General features: G+C 38.5%; 1 protein-coding gene across 5 annotated transcripts in view; it reads left to right on the top strand.

Moving 5' to 3' along the window:
• Nucleotides 1-19,828, top strand: part of tub (TUB bipartite transcription factor) — an 88,882-nt gene that overhangs the window by 46,987 nt on the left and 22,067 nt on the right. For 3 of the 5 annotated variants that reach the window (XM_082150201.1, XM_082150204.1, XM_082150205.1), the window contains exons 2-3: nt 9,600-9,651; nt 18,326-18,488. In XM_082150201.1, coding sequence (XP_082006327.1) covers nt 9,600-9,651; nt 18,326-18,488 — 215 coding nt within the window. Of the gene's footprint in view, nt 1-1,723; nt 2,370-9,599; nt 9,652-18,325; nt 18,489-19,828 lie in introns of those variants that run through there. The other 2 variants (XM_082150203.1, XM_082150202.1) reach the window with 2 other exon arrangements.

Genomic DNA, 19,828 nt, shown 5'->3' with positions numbered 1-19,828 from the left:
TCTAAGAGCGGTCAGAGCTCCTCTGAGAAGTAGGCTAAACCTAATGTAAATAAAATACTGTGAATGATACTCAATTCAGGAACTAAGTAAATGGCTCTCTTTGTGAATGGGCTTCATTGAATTGAATCATTGGTTCACCCGATTGATTCGCTCAAAACGTGGATTCATTCAGAAATTAAACGCAACAGTTCTGCTCTCGCTTTTGAGGTAATATTTTCGTTGGCAAAACTGAGCAAAAGCAGACAATATTGTGTCTAAAATATAACACAATATTAACTTCTTATTTATTGAACTATTGTAATAAATCAATATCACATTTGCACTGCTACTCAGGACAAAAACCTCACTTGAGTGATATTGCATGATATAAATATGAGACAGAAACTCATAAAGAGACATTTTTGCCCTGATATCTTGAATTTTAAGGGCATTGTAACTGCATTTGAGAAGCTACATCATGCAGTGGGTTGTTGCTCTGCTTCATGTTCATCACCAATAATTTTATCAGAGGCAAGTCTGTCTTTTTCAGCTGAAAATCCAGTTATGACATTTTAATTAAACATTACAACATCACAAAAATGTGGACAACGAAACGTATATTCACAATACAATCATTAGCATGCATTTAAAAAAAAATAGATAGAGTGAATTTTCATTTCATTCCAATGTCTCTACTTAATTTGGCTGTTTTCTGACATGCTATTTTATTTTTTAAATATTTTTTTTGTCCACATCAGTCTATCATTGTCAGCAGGTGCTTTGCATTGCATAAAATGTACCCTAAACAAATTGTGATTGATCGCTTTACATGTCATACATTACATTCTTCATGTCTGAGCAGGCCAGAATAAGTTACGATATGGACCAGACCTTTTGCCTCTTAGTCAAATGTGCTGCTACATGAGACTTGTGTATAAGCGTGGTTCTTTCCTGAAATAATGTGCTCCAGTTTTACTTGTTTCCTTGTTGATTTTACTTATATTCTGATTCATATTAACAGCAAAAACAACATGCACACAAAGCACCAGGAGCATTTTATGAGCAAGGAAGAGTGCACGCCTGAGCCATGAGCTAAATCAACATGACTAAGTGTGACACTGAGGAAGATGAGGGAGTCCAGAGGAAAGATGAGAAAGCTGATATACAGTAAAACAGAAATACGCTTCAGGCTGCTTGAGGATATTACAGAGAAACACGAAGGCTCGCAGGAGTGCGCTTGAGACAAATACGGAAGGACAAATAACCATAGAAAGCTGAAGAAAATAGTTTTTCATTTAGGAACCACCGCATTATGTTAGCTTAAATCCAGCATAAATATTGCAGCAGAAGTCATGTAGCGTTCTTGAATTCTGAATATCATTTAAACATTTTATCATTAAAATACAGCATCCACAATAGTGATGAGTTCATTTACCTTTGTTCTTGGCGGCAGTTAATGAAGGCCATTGCGTGATAATGCTGATATTAAAATATGTATATGAAGTCATACCCTCATTTAGCTGAGTGAAGTACCAAGGGGACTAAAACAAAGCGCAAAGCCAATAAACAAAGACAAAATGGTGTGCTGAGTTTGGATTCAGCATGTTAAATCAAAGACAATTACAACTGCGCTGCTCTGTCCCATGTTAATGAGCCCAGCTCTGAATGAAGGGATGAATAAATCATGGTTCAGAAAACACATTTGAGGCTCCCGCTTTTCAGAGCCAGAGTCTGTGTGTGTGTGTGTGTGTGTGTGTGTGTGTGTCTGTGTGTGTGTTGATAGACCAGCAGAGCATCGCGACAAACATCAAAGCAGCTAGACAAAAGGGATTCACTCTTATATGTTCTCCCCTTCTTAGGGCCGTGTGTAAGGTTATAATGACAGTGGTCTGAAAGAGAGATAGAGAAAGCGCAAATGAGAGCGAGAGAAAGAGTGAGAGAGAGAGAGAAAGAAAAGGGAGGGAATAAAGCAGTCGGTACAAGGCGCAGTTGAGGAGAGCGAGAGCCACAGTATACAGAGCAGCATAAAAGATGATGACGAGAGACACGCAGTGAAGGTGAACGGAAGAATAAAACACGAGGGATTGTGAACAAGCAGAAAGAAAACGGCGCATGACGAGGGAACTGGATTCACAGCAAGGCAGCTGAGTCCGGCTCATGATGAAAAGGATCCGTTGCAGACTGCAGGCAGGGGTTGTGTGAATGGAAGAGACACTAGATCTGTAGATAGTGGAGAGAGAAGTGCAGGGGATGGTTGGGCTGCATGGGCTCTGTTGTTGGCATCACTGCTGCTGTCCTACACCGCTACACTCGAAACCCTTTCAACACGCTCAGATATGAGCTCCAAACACTCATCGGACTGGATCCCTTACAGGTACATCTGTTTATCGGTGAGCTTGCATGTGTTTGGTTGGAGAAGATAAATGTGATAGGGGATCGAGGATGATGAATGGATAATGCTGGCAGGGCTGCAAAGGTGACAAAGGTGATTCTCTCGTCCTTGTACTCTTGGGTTTGTGTAGTTGCTTCTGAGGTTTTTGTTTATATCAGCTGGTCTGATATAATATCAACGATAAAGATGGGCCGATGGCTACCGGAGCCAGTTGACGTAACTGTCACTGGTGCGTTATCACTATACATTATCTTATGACTGTTTATGTTGATCTCGTATATGTTTTGAGAACTTTTTGAAACAATTTTGAGACTAAAATGCTATTTAGCTGGCTAGCATAGATGAAATTCTGTTGAGATTGTGAGAATTTGAAGTATAAGTTAGAATGGGTAACGTTTTAGTTATGTTTTGTACTATATTGTGGTATATTTTCCAAAAAGGAGTGGTTATGAATGTATAAATTGTAATAAATATAGCTGCTGCATTTATTTGATCAAAAATACATTAAAACAGTAATATTGTAACAATCTATATAACTGTTCTCTATTTTAATATATTTTAAAATGAAATGTATCCATCACTTCAGTCTTCAGTGTTACATGATCCTTCAGAAATCAGTCTAATATGCTGATTTGGTGCTCAATAAATATTTATTTTCATTAACGTTGAAAACAGTTGTGCTGCTTAATATTTTTGTGAAAACTGGATTGTTTGATGAATAGAAAGTTCAAAAGAACAGCATTTATTTAACAGCACTGTAAACTTCTTTACTTTTTATCCGTTTAATGCACACTTGCTGAATATTATTAATATATTTAAAGAAAAATCTTAATATGTAATATGTATTATTTTAATTCCATATTTTCCCTAATATGGCTAATATCATGCTTTGCATACATTTTGCTTTATATTTTTACTGACTGTCTTTATTTCCATCTGGTATGGTGGTCAGTGATTATCACTGTTTAAAGGAACATAGCCATGCTTTTGGTTTATGTTTGCTGTTGGAGGCAGTCTTGCTGCTGCCTCATTGTCATGGCTGCACTGCCTCCTCTGCTCTCTCATTGGCTCTTGGTTGCTATAAGTTACAAGCCTACTTTCCTCCACTCTTTCTTTGAAAGATTACATCAGGGAGCACTTGCCGCTTGTTGCAGGGAGCTAAAGGTACTGCTCAACCTACCCTGGAGGGTCTTAGGCTGTCTCTATGGGAGTGTGTTTTGTTTGTGAAGATCTGCCCTCTCCCACACCCCAGTTTCCTGTGTGTGAGGTCTGTGATTGTGACCTGAATGGATTTGAGAAATCTAACGAGCTTTGGCACTGGATGAGCTCAAGGAAACCGTAACGGAAATTCTTGTTTTGAGAGATGCATACATGAGTCGTTTGTTTTATCTGAACCCGGAAAAAAAAGAAGAAAAAAAAAACTCAAATGATACAGTTGCTCTTACTTATTTGTCATAGGCATTAGTGGGATTAAAAGGAGGGTGATTTGAACCTTTTGAAAATACTGTCCTTTACTCACTCTCATGTCTCTCCACACTTTCTTTCTTCTAAGGAACACAGAACAAGATGTTTGGACCCCATTGACAACATATACTTTTTGGTCTCATTTGTATCTATTTTAAATATAGAAACATAACTGACAACTCCATTAAAGCAGGGTAGGTGATTTGTTCCAGATTTTTTTTTTTTTTGTTATGCTGGTTGAGAGTCTCTTCACATCTTGATAACAATCACTAAGTTAAGTGGTCGTATGTAGAAGGCGTAGGAGGACCATAAAATGTTCGTCCAATTATTGCATTACAGTCTGAATGCAATGATACAATGTCCTAGCTGCCTATCAGCGAATGTATTTCCCTACCGCCACGCACCCTGCTCACGCAGACATCACACGTCATCGGCACGTTTCATGCTATGAGTTAGACAGATGTCAGTCACCGAGCACCACAACCGAAACAGCAGCCAACTTTAACAATTCCTCCTGAACCAAAACAACGTGCTTATGCTGCATTCGCGTCATAACTACTGTAATTTAGAAGAAATGGAAACCTGTGAAGTTATACTCGGAGCGGTTCGTGACTTGAATTTATGCTAAACAGTTAGGAATCAGGAACAGATTAGCTTTGCAAGTCAGGTCACCTTAATTTATTGTAGCACTTTATTTCAAATGTATTATAGTGCTTTATTTTTTTTTGTTTCAAAGCAGCTCAGCCAGTGGTCCAGTCCTCCTCTTGCCAAATGAATAACGAGGTGATCTCATAGATTAAATACTGTGTGTCTTCCATATTGTACATTAGAGTTGTGGTTAGCTGCAAAGTAACATTTGAATTAATCATATGTGAATTTCAGGCAATGATTTCCATCCAAAAAAGAAAGTAGGTCAATAGAGGAGCAGCAGTAGGGCGATCTGATATTAAGTGGCTTGCTTACAGGCAGATTGGTAATGCATCAAGATCTGGATCTTGGTCTTTGTGGTAGCAGTGAGCGCAGGCAGCAAATGTGTCCTCCTCTTATCTCTCCCTCAGTCAGCAGGGCCGTTGGGCCCTTCATGGTATTTTTTTTCCTGGTGTGAAGAACATCTCCTCCCCTGCAGATGGGGCTTGCGATGAAAAATGTATGGAGCTTAAAGATCATGCTGGCAGAGCTGAGGTTGCCTCAGCTGGACCTTCTGCATCACACGCACTAATTTCACAGCCTTGTCCAGTTTATTTGAGGGCCAGTCTGCTCTGTTAGATCACAGGCCCTACACATGGACACACACACATACTGTACATACATAGAGCTCGCTGGAGGTTAAAGGGATAGTTCACTTTGAAATTAAATGTTGGTATGTTTTAGCTTACCTCAAGGGCATCCAAGATGTTGGTGTCTTTTTTTCCGCAGTAGTTTCAATTTTGATATTTTTAGGTCAAACCGTTCTTGTCTGTCAGTCATATAATGCAGGTCGATGGTCACTGTCTCAAAGAGCATGCAAACCGTAGCCAATGCGACATCTAGTGTATGTATCTATACCCGCCCGCGCTCTCAGATCATTTGGACGCAGCTGTGTTCAAGAGGTAAAAACGATATAAATACTGTTCGTTTTCTCACACAAACCGCTCGTTTCGTGTCTTGGGCCATCAATGTGCACTTACGATGGGGAATTGTTTAATTTGGACGATGGGGAATTGTTTTAATTTGGACTCTGTGCATGCTCTTTGAGACAGTGACCATAGACCTGCATTATATGACTGACAGACAAGAACGGTTTGACCTAAAAATATCAAAATTGAAACTACTGCGGAAAAAAAGACACCAACATCTTGGATGCCCTTGAGGTAAGCTAAAACATACCCATAGATGGATGATGGTGTTTTAAGTTTTTCAAAATGTCCTTGTATAGACTGAAAAAATTAACAGTCAGAGGCAATTGTCCAGAGCCTTAAATTGATCAATGTAGAGTTTTACATTTCTTTATGTTCTATGATGCACTTAGTAAATTACAGCAAATAGTAGTGAAAAGAGAAGATCAAAATAAGAGTCTCATTGCAGGTGGAAAGCACTGAGAGAGAAAAAGATGCAGAAAGAAAACTTGAGAAAAGAAAGTCTTTAAAACTACCTCAAAAGTTTCATTGACCTTCTTCATATTTGAACTGTGCAGTAGTGCTGTGTAAATGCATCCATACTCCTTAAATTTATATTTATATTTTAGAAGAAGGTCAATGAACCTCCTGCAAGCTAACTCTGCTCTGATTGGCCAGATGGCCCAGTCTGTTGTGATTGGTCTACCGCGTACAGTGCGTATTTCGGAAGCTAAACGCACATTACCATAACTGAACTTCAGCTCTGTCAGGAGGCTTCCTAAAGCTCAGCGATTGTACACACAGACAGTAACAATGACGTCGATTTTACCATATCAATCCGAGTCTGATGATGAAACATTGGAAGAACAAGTTATTCAACCCGAATCTCCATCGCAAGGACGACTTGAGCAGGACGTTTCTCAGTGATACACTACTCAGTTTGAGGTACATTATGAGATGTTGCAACTGTAATTCCTCACCATCAGCATTAACAAGTGTATGTCCATCAGCAAACAAATTATTTCTAATTTATTGCGGTGCACACGCGGGAACTGTATTAATAACGGTGCATACGTTAGCCCTGCACTAACGTGAATGACTGATGTAACATAAACGTTTGTAATACAAATCTTGCTCCATCCTTTATCTTTACTTAAAGTTGTAAAAACAACAGACAATCTGCATTAATAGACACAATTTTAGGTAATAGTGGCCCACAGCTGCTTAGCAGAAGTATTTCAGTAAGACAGTAATAATGTGAGTTATCCGGTTAACCGGAGCATTACACAATATAAAACACAAAACGACGTATTTTGAACACCCGGTAGAAAATATATACATATATGATTATTCATACTTACAAGTTGTGATTCTGAGGAGCATGCTGGTCCAAATAAACTGCGGCACGGCCCATCTTTCACAAGCAAGTGTTTTGCGAATCCCAAGTTGTTCGTGGGCGGACAACGTACAACATATTAGGTGGACATTATGCAAATGTATCTTCTTGTGACATAGAACCGTCATGCTGTAGGATTCAAAACAAAAACGACTCGTATAGGCGGTTCAGAGTCGATTCTTTCTTTTGGGAGACAATAACTTTATCGTGCAATTTCGACTTTACCACTTTGCAGAACGTTTACATTCACAAACAGCTATATTACACACTGCATGGAAGGGAATATTCGAAAAACCATTATAGGGGCACTTTAATTCCTTCAGGTCATCGCTGTTTTGTAAGTGCTGCTCTTCACTCTGAAACACGCAGCACAACAGACTATATACTTAATTAAATCGCAGCCTTTGGTATGATAATCACACGAAGCTATATCACTAATTTAGTTTTATTTCGATTAATTGTTCAGCCACATTTTTTTATTTGAATTTAATTAGCTTTTTATCAACTATAATGAACCACTTTCGGGAAACCCTGCCGAAGTGCATTTGTACTTTGTTTGGTTTGAGAATTAACAGGTAAAAGTAAAGAATACAAATCGGCAAACATTACTTTCTGATTCCAATACACACATACAGTGAAACTCCCACATGCATATACACACACAAAGACACACAAAGTGAATTGTCACTGTCATCAGTGAAGCTTGATGGTGAGGGAGAGAAATTCTCCCGCACATTGTAGGCAGCTGTCAGCACATATCAATTTATCTCTCATCCCTTGTTGACCCTCATTAGAAGCGCTCTGTTTATGTCATTATCTGCCAATCTGATGGGAACTGACACCCTTGACTGCTGACATTAGGCACTATGCTTTGTGCTTTGTGCATGTGTGCATGTATTTTAGCTTTGGGAGGGGGATCATGAATGTGTGCAAGTACTCATTACTATTTCTGTATCCTGCGGTTTGTGTCAGTTTGTGAGTGCACTGAATAATAGGTGTCTGTATTTCTGAATGAGTGTCTCGTGGGCATGTATTTTCGTGCCTATGTGCATGTGTGATAGAAATGGTGTCAGTGTTGGCAGTCTATAAAGAGTGAAATTTCTCAGGTTTAAATAGGAAAGTAGAGACTTTTAGTTGGGCGCTGGAAGATCCTTTTGAGCGAGAGAGGGAGAAAGAGATAATCCTCTTGAAAAGACAAGCTTAGAGCAACATGAATTTCCATGCTGGTTGTTATGCTACTGGTTTGAAAGTAGCCAACGTAGCCATACTGTTTTCCAAAATTTCTATCTATCTATCTATCTATCTATCTATCTATCTATCTATCTATCTATCTATCTATCTATCTATCTATCTATCTATCTATCTGTCTGTCTGTCTGTCTGTCTGTCTGTCTGTCTGTCTGTCTGTCTGTCTGTCTGTCTGTCTATCCATCTATCTATCTATCTATCTGCCCTGTCAATCTCCTTCTGTCATTCTGTTGTTCTATCTATGTTTCTGTCTATTGTTGTACCTATCATATATCATATCTATAGTTCAAACTATTTTTGTATCTTTCTGTAAGTCTGCCTGTCTGTCGCTCACTCTGTCTGTCTAGTTTGTCTGTATGTCATTCTAGCTATCTATTGTTCTAAATGTCATTCTGTTGTCCTCTCAAAAACACAACATAATATGTTTTTTGTACTATATATTTCCTACTATTATTATCTACTGTTATTATACCTTGTATGTTACTTGGGGTGAAAATAACAACTGCCCCAATATACAAGAAAAAAAAGAAAAAAAAAGGAAATCTGTATTAAATAAACTAGCTGTCAAAGACCTTATAGTTTTCATATTCTTCATGTCATCTAATTAGCATGTTTGTGTGTGTTTTATAATGTCAGCAAGAAAATGAGTAAAATTCCTGTGGTGTTCTGAACCCAAACTGCTGTAAATCTTTTATAAATATTTTGTATTGTCTGATGACATCCAGAGGGAAGACAAATCAAAACAGATATAAAAGATAGCAGAATTCTTGATTTCTAAACAGTATTTGTACATGTGCATCTCTCTATTCTGACTGTAACATATGTTCCTACCACATGTTGAAAGCTACACCCTGGTTGTGCATTACAGATTACAGAACACAAATCCTTTTCCACACCACCCTTGATCTGTCACACTTCTTCTCTCCGCATGACCCACCACAGCCACAGAGGAAGCCCTCCATTGCCATTTAATTAACACAGCTTTTGGCTGAGTAATAACAGGCGGCAGAAATGCATAAGGGGATCTGGAGTGAATGTGTCATAGCTGATTAAAGGGAACGAGAGGAGGGACAGGCAGAGCACAAAGGTCTCACCAGAGACCTCCCTCCTCACAGGACCTGAAAGAGGACAAAGAGGCATGATCAACACAGCAGCGCACTGTCTGTGTCCTTTGAAAAAATAATGTTCATAGACACCATTTACATACTGTTCTTCTGCCCATATTCTAGGTTTAATGGCCAGTAAATGGAGACCAAATCACTGATTTATTTATATGATTATATTGGAGTCGCTAGACATCAGCTCTTTTAATGATGCTTTATGAGATAAGTTAAATACTGAATACTGATGCCATGTTTTATGCAGCAGACTTTAGTGAAGGACATGACCAGTAGGGAATTGTATATAGTGGACTGCATTTTTGTGTACACAAAAGCTTGTTTGAATCGTATCTCTGCGCTACTCTTGCTGTGGCACATCTTTTTTGTAAACTTTCCCCACTGAATCTTGTTTTTGTCCTTCTGCAGCACCTTGGATGATGAGGGGACGACCCTGCGACAACAGAAGCTGGACAGACAGGTGAGTCTTCCTTTGGTTTATTTTCAACACTGTGGACAGAAGGCTCTGCTCAAAGGAAATGAGATCAATTGAAAAGAATGAAAAGAAAAAACAGGCAGAAGTAGAACAATGAGAGAGAAACCATTCATTGAGGAATCACATCACAGAAACATATTCTCAAGACGGTTTAAAGAAAATGCCTTTGATAAGATTCCATATGCCATCCCTCCCTTTATATTACATTATGTGCTGTTACTTCAGTAGACTTGCCCCAGATAACTTTGAAAACTTATGCCAAGATTGTTATTCTTACAGTTAGCATTTTCCTTCATTAGCCTTGTGGTTTGTATTGTGATAATCTGATAATCCTTTGTTATTAAACACTCTGGATTCTAAGGAGAACAGGTGGGTTCCCTGGAAAGCTTCACAAAGTTTTTGGACAGTACATGTTAGTTAATCATAACTGTTAGTTATTCTTTGCCACAAGCATATTTGCCACACATTTGTTCAGAAAGGATTTTCAGACAAAATTTGGCATAAGGCATACTTTTTATTCAAGTTGAAAGTGTTTTAAAGTCTTAACTTCAGTGTCACATGATCCTTCAGATATTCATTCTAATATGCTGATTTGATGCTCAAAAATAAAATAAAAACATTTCTTATTACCGGTATTATCACTGTTGTAAATGGTTGTTGTTGTTCAAAATTCAAAAGAACAGCATTTCATTTTAAAATGTTTTGTCATAATATAAGTCTCACTCTCACTTTTGGTCAATTTAATGTGTCCTTGTTAAATGCTACTGGCCCCACATTTTTAAATGGTAGCATACATTAAAATTAATATGAACATCCTTCAAGGCCATTTTTACTACAGTCTGTTGCGACCCCTTTTATAGGAATTGAATTTCATAATTTAACATAATTATCATGATATTTAGTTCATAATTCAACATAATTTAAAAACTTGTGACTGTTACCATTATGTTCTGTTAGTGTCATTATCATGGACTTTTAGTTTGTTTTCATTCTCATAATGTGTTCTTTTGTTCAGTTTTCCTGCTCCTCATTTGTGTTCTTGGTTTCAGCTGTGTTCTATTAATTATCCTCGTTTGTGTTTGCTACAGTATATAAGTTGATCCCTCACATTGATTCTCTTCTATTATTTGTATTACCCTCATTAAACTCTCATACATCTTCATCTTCATCTGCCTTCCTGCAACCACCCGCAACAGTGACCTACAGTGAAATGCTTGCAACTAGCAGTATTGAAATCAGGGTTATTCATACAGATTTAGTGGGTTTACTCTAAAATCCAGACAGATATAGAAAGATTCAGTGAAGCATTCCCAGAGTATCAGAACTACAGAGCTGGGACAGATTTAGGGTGTTAGAGGAGACAGAAAGAGCATCCGCCTCAACCTTAATGGCTTTTTTTCCAGAGAAAACTGACAGCTCAGAATTCTTAGTCTGTCTAAGTCCTTGCTTTCTTCAGCTGTCCAAAATATCTAGAGGTGGACTGTAGATGGGAGATAGGATTTTAATGAGGCGCAAATATTAGGAAAGCAAGCCTCCATGTTCCGTGCAGTGAGGGAGTTTGGAGGTTATTTCCTCAAGGGTACTTTGCATCGGTTTGTCTGCTACTGTGCTGTAAACATCAGTGGTTCCTGCAGCTGGATAGGGAGACAAGCATAATTTGCTCCAAATTTCGAATCAAGCCAATAGGTTTAGCCCACAGCACTCGGCTGCTCTTTAATAAACCTCCTACTCTCATCACAAGACCATGAGATCAAATTACCATGTTTATTGCCTGACTGCTTTACATAATAACCTTGAAGGAGCCAAGCCTGAAATTGTTGAGCATCACCTTAGCCAGCCTCTTTGTGCTCTCTATAGCCTCAGGAGTCTTTGACCACTGCGTTTCAATGAATTTTAAGGTGCTGTGTGAGCACATATTCCGAGCGATCTGTTTCAATGATACTGAAAATGCTTATTTGGCACCGCATCAGTTCTTAGAACAAAGGAGAGCACAGACGGTGAACGTGTTTCGGCAATGTGTATGCAGATAAACAACTTTTTATTAGAACATCAATATGGAGATCTGTGCGCGCTGTGCAAAGGCATGTTTCCCCAAGCAACAAGGTACCGCCAATAGAACAAGCTTTGTAAACCTCTGAGGGAGACGCAATCTTAGAGGAACACAAAGAATTATTATTAAAAATGCATGAATTCATTGTGTCTCTGTGAAGATGACACATTTTAGAGTTTAACAAAAGCACAGAGTGTGTCAAATCAAATGATTCTAAATCTCTTGTTTTAATGCTATATATGATACAATGAAAAGTAGGGTATTGACATGTAGGGCTTGGTATTAACATTGTTTCTGATTCACAAGCTCTTGATTCGATTTGATTTTAATTCTATTCAATATCGATTTGTTTGGATATATATATCAGGTACAGTGCATGTCAACTGCATGTAAATTTGTTTTGGGAAAACAATCTCTCATTAAATGCTGTGCATTATTATAATATTGAAGGAATGGTATAATGCCCTTTTCATAAGATGTAAAATAAATCTGTGATGTCCCCAGAGTGTGTATGTGAAGTTTTAGCTCAAAATACCCCACAGATATTTTTATATAGCTTGTTAAAATTGTCACTTTTTGAGGGTGAGCAAAAACGCATCGTTTTTGTGTCCGTCCCTTTAAATGCAAATGAGCTGCTACTCCCAGCACAGGGGCGGAGTTTCAAGAGCTCGTGTCCTTTTACCTCACACAGACACAAAAAACTTTTAGCCTTTTATATTCAAACCGAAGTCAGACAAAGATGGAGAGACTCAAGAAGAAGTGACAACATATGTTAATCAATGATGTTGATTAGCTTCTGTCATGATAATCTACAAATGGCGTTCCCGGGGGTGGGGTTTATGTAAATGTTAGGGTTCGTGATGTCACTAACCCGGGAGGAATGTTGTGTAGTCCCTAATAGCCGTTTGTTGTTGTCCTTAAAAAGCAATTTCTTTAAAAGAAAATATCTCCCTTTGCTTTGAACTTTGAGCTTCGTGACTTTGCAGATGTTGTTTATGCTCAAACAGCAACATTATACACTAACTAAAGTTAGAAAAGTGAAATCATAATCAACCACCCCTTTAAAGGTGTATTGTGTAATATTTAGGAGGATCTGTAGACAGAAATGCAATGTAGTATACATAACTATGTTTTCAGTGGTGTATAAAGACCTTTCTTAATGAACTGTTATGTTTTTATTACCTTAGATTGAGCCATTTCTATCTATATACACTGCGGGTCCCCTTACATTGAAATAGCCATTTTGCGCCAACATGTTTCTACAGTCGCCCTAAACGGACAAACGCGTTTCGTCACTATGTTGTTCTTCATGCAAAGAAGCTAGCTAAAGTCAATAAATAAAACACTGACACAATGATAAACAAGTAACAATAATATTCGCAATAACATATAAGGCCCTATTTTAACAATCTGAAACGCAAGTGTCAAGCGCAAAGTGCAAGTAACTTTGTGGGCGGGTCTCGGCGCTGTTGCTATTTTCCCGGCGGGATAAATGCCTCTGCACCCGGCGCAAATCTAAAATGTGTTGGTCTGAAGTAGCTTCATTATTCATAGGTGTGGTTTGGGCGTAACGTGAAATAAACCAATCAGAGCGACATCTCACATTCCCTTTAAGAGCAGGCGCGCTTGTTCTAAAGCGGATTCCTAATAACGGCGGATTTGCCAGGCGCGCGCCGGCAGCGGTTCACAGCCGAGGAGACCGACGTTCTCGTCAGGGACATTGGGGATGGAGAAACCCACCCAAATTAACTTCGGTTAAACAGGCGTATGATAATTTGGGTAAATGTGTAAGTTAGTCTATCTGTATATATATATATATCGTAATAATGTATGATTTGCAAAAATGAAAACTGCTGCTTCTGTGTAGATGAGAGAATCAAAGTACGCGTTGTGCACACGCTACATTGATTATGGCCAAGCATGCGCCCTTAAAATAGCATAACATGACTTTAACAATTTTTTCTGGTTAGTGGCGCAATTGTTTTCTAAACCTGCAAAATAGCATGAGGGAACGTTTGCGCCGGAACACGCCTCCTCTTTGCGCTGAACCGCCCCCGGGAGCGCAAGTGTATTTCTTAGTTAACCGACGTGCTTCTGTGGAGGGATAAGTCCGCTTTGCGCGGGTGCAAAATAGGAATGATACATGCGTCGGTGTACAAAGTCAATTGCGCTGGGTGCAAGATAGGGCCCATAGTTTTACTGAATAATAAAGTAAACATAATTTCTTAATTTATCTTTGTAAAGAAACCTCATTGCTTAACTGGCTACTCTCTGCGGTCTCAGACGACAACATCTGTCGGCCACCGTAACTTTTGATGGTTGCAATTCGTAACCTCACCACTAGATGCCGCTAAAAATCACACACTGCAATTAATTCAAATTCGAGAAAGCTTTCAGATTCTTCTAGAATATCTTCATTTGTGTTCTGAAGATGAACAAAGGTCTTATGGGTTGGGAACTACATGAGGGGGAGTAATTAATGACAGAGTTCACATTTTTGGGTGAACTAACCCTTTAACTTCTTAATGATATAATTACGTTTCTACATTCCAGAATGTACAACATTTAAAAGGTGTCAACTTATTTTCATGTCAGATTTATTCAAACATAGATACAATAAATAAGACATCTGTCACGTACTGGCTGTAGCAAGGAAGCGCACAGGAATAATCCAAGTAAACAGTCTTTCATCCAAAAATACACAAACACTCAGGGAAACAGACTTCACAACCACTTTAACACTGATGACACCAAACAAAGAACTGAATAAACACAGGACTTAAATACACAGAGGTACTGATGAGAAAATTAATTGGACAACAGGTAAACTGAGTCATTAATCAAAGGAACCACTGGCACACACCAGGAAACTGGGTCACACAGGCAAGCAGGCACAGGGAAAACAGAACCAAAACTAAATCAAAGCAAAGCATACACGTTACAGCATCATCAACAATAAAAATATAATGAATATACTGATTGAGCGATTACATGAGACATGAGACATTGTTAGTTGTACTGTTTCTTTCAAAATACCTTCTGATGCTCATTCATGTTTATTTTATGAAATAACTAGTAAATAGCTAGAGATGATCGTTCACTCGCGCTCCACGCTGCTGCTTGAACTGAGGCGCAACAGTGATCTGTCACACCACATTAAAGAGTGCCAAAACCACATTTATTGTTCACATTTTGTGCTGAAATTGAAAGAATGAGAAAGCTGAACAAAACTACAAAGCACAAAGCTTATTGTGAATAAAGGACAGTAGGCACTCTACAACTAATGCTAGTGAAGTATAATGCTTTTTTTCCCCACACATCAACAGAAAACAGCACAGACTAAAAATGTTTTTGGGGAATTTAAGAATCAATATTGGTTCATCAAAATGAAGATTTATTCATTAGCTCTAATAAAATGTTAGAAAATGTTTTTTTTTTTATTTATGGATATAGCAGCTAATGGAATTTTTCTGCTTGCATAATCTGTGATAATAGGTTCCTTTCTCATTTGCACACCACCCACTAGCACAGTGCAGGGTGTCTTTTCTGCCTGAGTGGACAGACCTGGTCTCAAGCCCACTATTTGCTAACGGATTCCTTTAATGTTTAATAGACTCCAGCGCTGGGATCTCCCCAGAACTCTTGACTATAGCTTTACATAATGTCAGGTTGCTGCGAAAGGGAAGAATGTTGTGTGGTGAAACCCATGCTGAGTTGAACATGCGGTCATGTGTGAAGAGAAGGTGTGTTATAGTGGCTGGTTTTAGCTCTAGGACTAAAGAGACACATTCCCTGCGCTCCAAGTTATTCTTTGTGTGGCTCTGTTCCATTGTTGTCAAAACTCAAAAGTTTCCAGATTTGAAGATGTGTTATGTTGCACTTCTTTTCTTTTAAATTAAGTAAAAAATTTCATGAACAGAGAATGAATGTGAGTGATCAACTTATATAGCAAACACAAACGAGGATAATTTATAGAACACAGCTGAAATCAATGAACTAATAATGACGGTAACTATGGAGACAGACGAGTGGTGGGAGTCAGAAAAAGGAAACACGTGACAAATAAAAACAAACTGAAAGTCCATGAAAAAACTAAACAGAATGGTGATGTCAGTGCTGTGAGTCATGGTCCTTTTTAGATATATAGTTATAATTAAATGTATATAATATTATTTTCATTTTAGTTTAAGTTTTAATAATTTTGTTTTTCTCTTGATACTATTTCTGGTCAGGTTTACTATAAATATATTTTCCTTCATAAGTTTTGTATATTATGTAGATTCAGATTGATGCTATAATGCAGAATATTAAAGGGATCATGAATTAAGAAATCAAATTTTCCTTGATCTTTTGACTTGTAAGAGGTCATTGTACTATGAAAACATCCTGTAAAGGCCCGTACACACCGGGACGAATATCGGCACGCGTTATTCGCCAGCGTTTTTCAACGCGTTTTTTATGTTCACACCCAAGCGTTTTTCTCTGACGATGAGCCGAGTGAACATGCAAATTCATTCCCTGACATTAGATGGTGCTTAATGTAAAACAGAAATACAATACCACTCCATAACAGTCTATACTCTGCAATACCACTCCATAACAGTCTATACTCTGCAATACCACTCCATAACAGTTCTCTTTTAACAAGATTTTTGTAGTCGCTGTCGCGTTTGTCATATAGTTCTTTATTCCGACACCAACGAGACCAGCAGCTCTACATTCATCTTGCCTTGCATCTTCCTCGTCATTTCTTCCCGGCAGTGTCTGTCTATCTTCTTCGCTGTTACGTATGTGTGCTCGGCAAGACCGTTTTGTGTTTGAGCGCCCCCAAGTTGTGTTTTACTGTAACTTCAGAAGCTCCAGACACGTGAGCAAAAGCGCCAATCTCATTGGTCGGATAGTTTTTGATGCGGCGCGTCAAACCAAAAAAACGAACCCGAGGCGTTTAAAAAAAAAATTACGCTTTTACGCGTGGCGTTTTTCGCGTCGGTGTGCACACTCACATTGGCGCCCTTTGTTTAGTCACGAGGCGTTAAACGTCGGTGAATATCGCGTGCGAAATTCGTCCCGGTGTGTACGGGCCTTAAGTTTCAGAACTCAAAAGTTCCTTGTTAGTCCAAAAACAGCTTTTACTGAAACCAAGCTCTGAAAACAATTCGTTTTTTCAGTTTGGTCACATTATGATGCAATAGTGCGACGAAAGACCACCCCTACATCTTTGGCCCCGCCCACTGGCGCATTAGTGAGATGAGAAGGATCAAACAATTATTTTTTATTTTTTTGACATGTCAACATCTGTCACTGTACATAAAAAAGTGAGAAATCAGTCATTGTGAAATCTACTGGAAATGAGAACTAGGCCTACATATTATTTTTATGGTATGCCATACACGTCTACACATGACACAGACTCTCTGCCATACGTACCTGTATACCTACCTTCGATCCCGATCTTCTCAGCCAGTCATCATTCCGTCTTCTAAGGAACTCCTTCATCATCATCATCATCATCATCATCATAATCCAATGATCAGAGAGAGAGAGAGAGAGAGAGAGAGAGAGAGAGAGAGAGACTGAGACTGAGACTTGGTTACACTTCAGTTAAGCATTCATCTGAAATGCAACTTACTGTTTACTCACCTGTTTCGCTGTACCGATCCATTCTGCAAATTAAAGCATTTAACTTACCATTCTGTCTGCTTCGTCTATGCCAAACCTGACAGGTACATCTTATGGGGGGGACATATTATCATCAGGGTCGTCTTATATTCAGAACAATATGATAATTAATTACACAAACGGTCAATACTACGATTATTATTATTACGATTTTTAACTTATACATTTTTATAAAAAACGTTTGATATTGAAAGATCTGCATTATTTATGTAGAAATATTACAACAGATAAATCATCCCTGAGGTTAAAACGTGATCCGGTCCTCATCTCCAGCTCTATTTTTCCACACACACACAAAAAAACTTTTCAGAAGATGGAAATAAGCTGAATAAAATTGGCAGAAGTACAGAAGCAGTGCTATGTACTATGAAACCCCTTTAATAATACAAATACTTGCTGTAATACTGCAGTAATTTTAAGCAACTTTGCGGATGTTTGTTTTTTGGCGGATAAATTAGAATTAAGTGGCAGTTCTCTCCAAAATAAATATATTTTGTGCCAGTTATTTGTGCTCACATTTCATTTCAATATTTCTTCATATTTATGCCCCAATACCCCCAATTGCTCTCTTTGCGCCACAGCAAAAATGGCTGCCCATTGCTCCAGGTGTTCACGGTTTGCTGTGTGTGTTCACTACTCACTATTGTTAGTGTTAATGCAGGGGACAAATTCCGAGTATGGGTTACCATACTTGGCCTTCACATGTCACTTTCACTATTAGGGGGCAGCCCTAGACATTACATGTAGTCATTGATTGGTTTTCTCTTCAGACTGTACATCTTTTGAATGTTCATACAGTTTTTGAACATCATTATGTTCTTTGATTATATATTGCATCGAGTATCATAAAGCACAAGTACTGTAACTAAAATCTCAAAACTGTTTTGACCTATTGTACTGTATTGTGTGTCTGTTAATGTGTGTTTGTAGCGAGCTTTACTGGAACAGAAGCAGAAAAAGAAACGTCAGGAGCCCCTGATGGTGCAGTCTAATCTGGACGGGCGGTCTCGGGTGCGCAGGACCCGACAGTCGGAGGAACAGGCTCCCCTCGTGGAGAGCTACCTCAGCGGCAACAGCAGCACCATCTACCACGGTACACATAGCCACATAGCAAAAAAACACTTTCATAAAATATCAAATAACCATAGTGCCACAGAGACTCAAGGGTCAGGTTCAATCTCGAGGGCATGAGACGTTATTCCAAGCTGTCTTTACACTGACATGCCAATATCGACCCAAGCTGCTCAAACAGAGCGGCCCACAAAGGCCGGTGATTGAAAATGGAAATGCTTGTTTGCTGATTGTTCGGCAAACAATGCTGCCATTCTTCGCACTGCCAGCGGTACTGGCTTGAGTTACTCTATTGATCTCTGTCCCAGACTGCTCAGTGTTAGATAAACCCTTCCTACAATGTCACTGCAGACCTCAATCATCTATATTAAAACATCTGTTTGGCATTATGGCTAAGCTCTACAGAATGAAATAGCCTATTCTGGAGAAAATGGCAGAGTAACACGAGTAATAAAGAACTGTGATGTGTGTTATGGATCTACATTATAGAGTTTAACAATATATGTTACAACATCTTATATATTTTGTTTGTTTAAAGCCCAGTGCTATTTTAGAATTATTTATATATTTCACAATATTTTGAAATAAAATTGGTTGGTAACACTTTAGCTTAGGGTCCAATTCTCACTATTAACTAGTTGTTTATTAGCATGCATATTACTAGGATATTGGCTTTTTATTAATGCCTTATTCTGCATGATCATATTCTACATCCCTTAATCCTACCCAATACCTAATCTTACAACCACCTTACTACCTATTAATAAGCAGTAATCAGGAGTTTATTGAGGCAAAAGTTGTAGTTAACAGTAGGGGTGTGACGATAACCGCATCACCGCAATATCGCGTTAATGAGATGCCTACCGCGGTGTGAGGTCATCACCGCACTTTTTTTTCTTTTTTTTTTTTTTGCTGAAAGTTACAGGAGTGCATATGGTGTGTGATATGAACTATAAACACATTCATATTTGCTTATAATTTACTGTATTCTGCGAGTCCCATGTTCAAGGGCTTCTGGAGAAAAAAAAACCCGCTTCCTGCGCAAGGGAGGGACAGTCCGTTAAACATATGGGGGATTAATTTTTTTGTGTGTGTCTGATTATTATTAATTAACTGCTAGGTTTCAGTACTTGTGATGTTTACAGATAATGTTCAATTAAATACAAAAAAACACAGGCATAAAAGACAAGCATAACGTAAACAGTTGGAGTTAGATTTTAATTGCAAGTAGCGATCTCTCTTATGTGGTAAAGGCAATAACAGTTGACGGCGCTAGCCGAATTACATTATTCAAAAAATAGTCAACCGCCAAACCGCGAGATTTGTTGCTTGTTTACAGCGGTAAGAAAAAATCCCATACCG

The sequence above is a fragment of the Leuciscus leuciscus genome (assembly GCF_965113295.1).
Source record: "Leuciscus leuciscus genome assembly, chromosome: 2".
NCBI classification, from domain to species: domain Eukaryota; kingdom Metazoa; phylum Chordata; class Actinopteri; order Cypriniformes; family Leuciscidae; genus Leuciscus; species Leuciscus leuciscus.
This window is presented reverse-complemented; position numbering and strand designations above follow the sequence as displayed.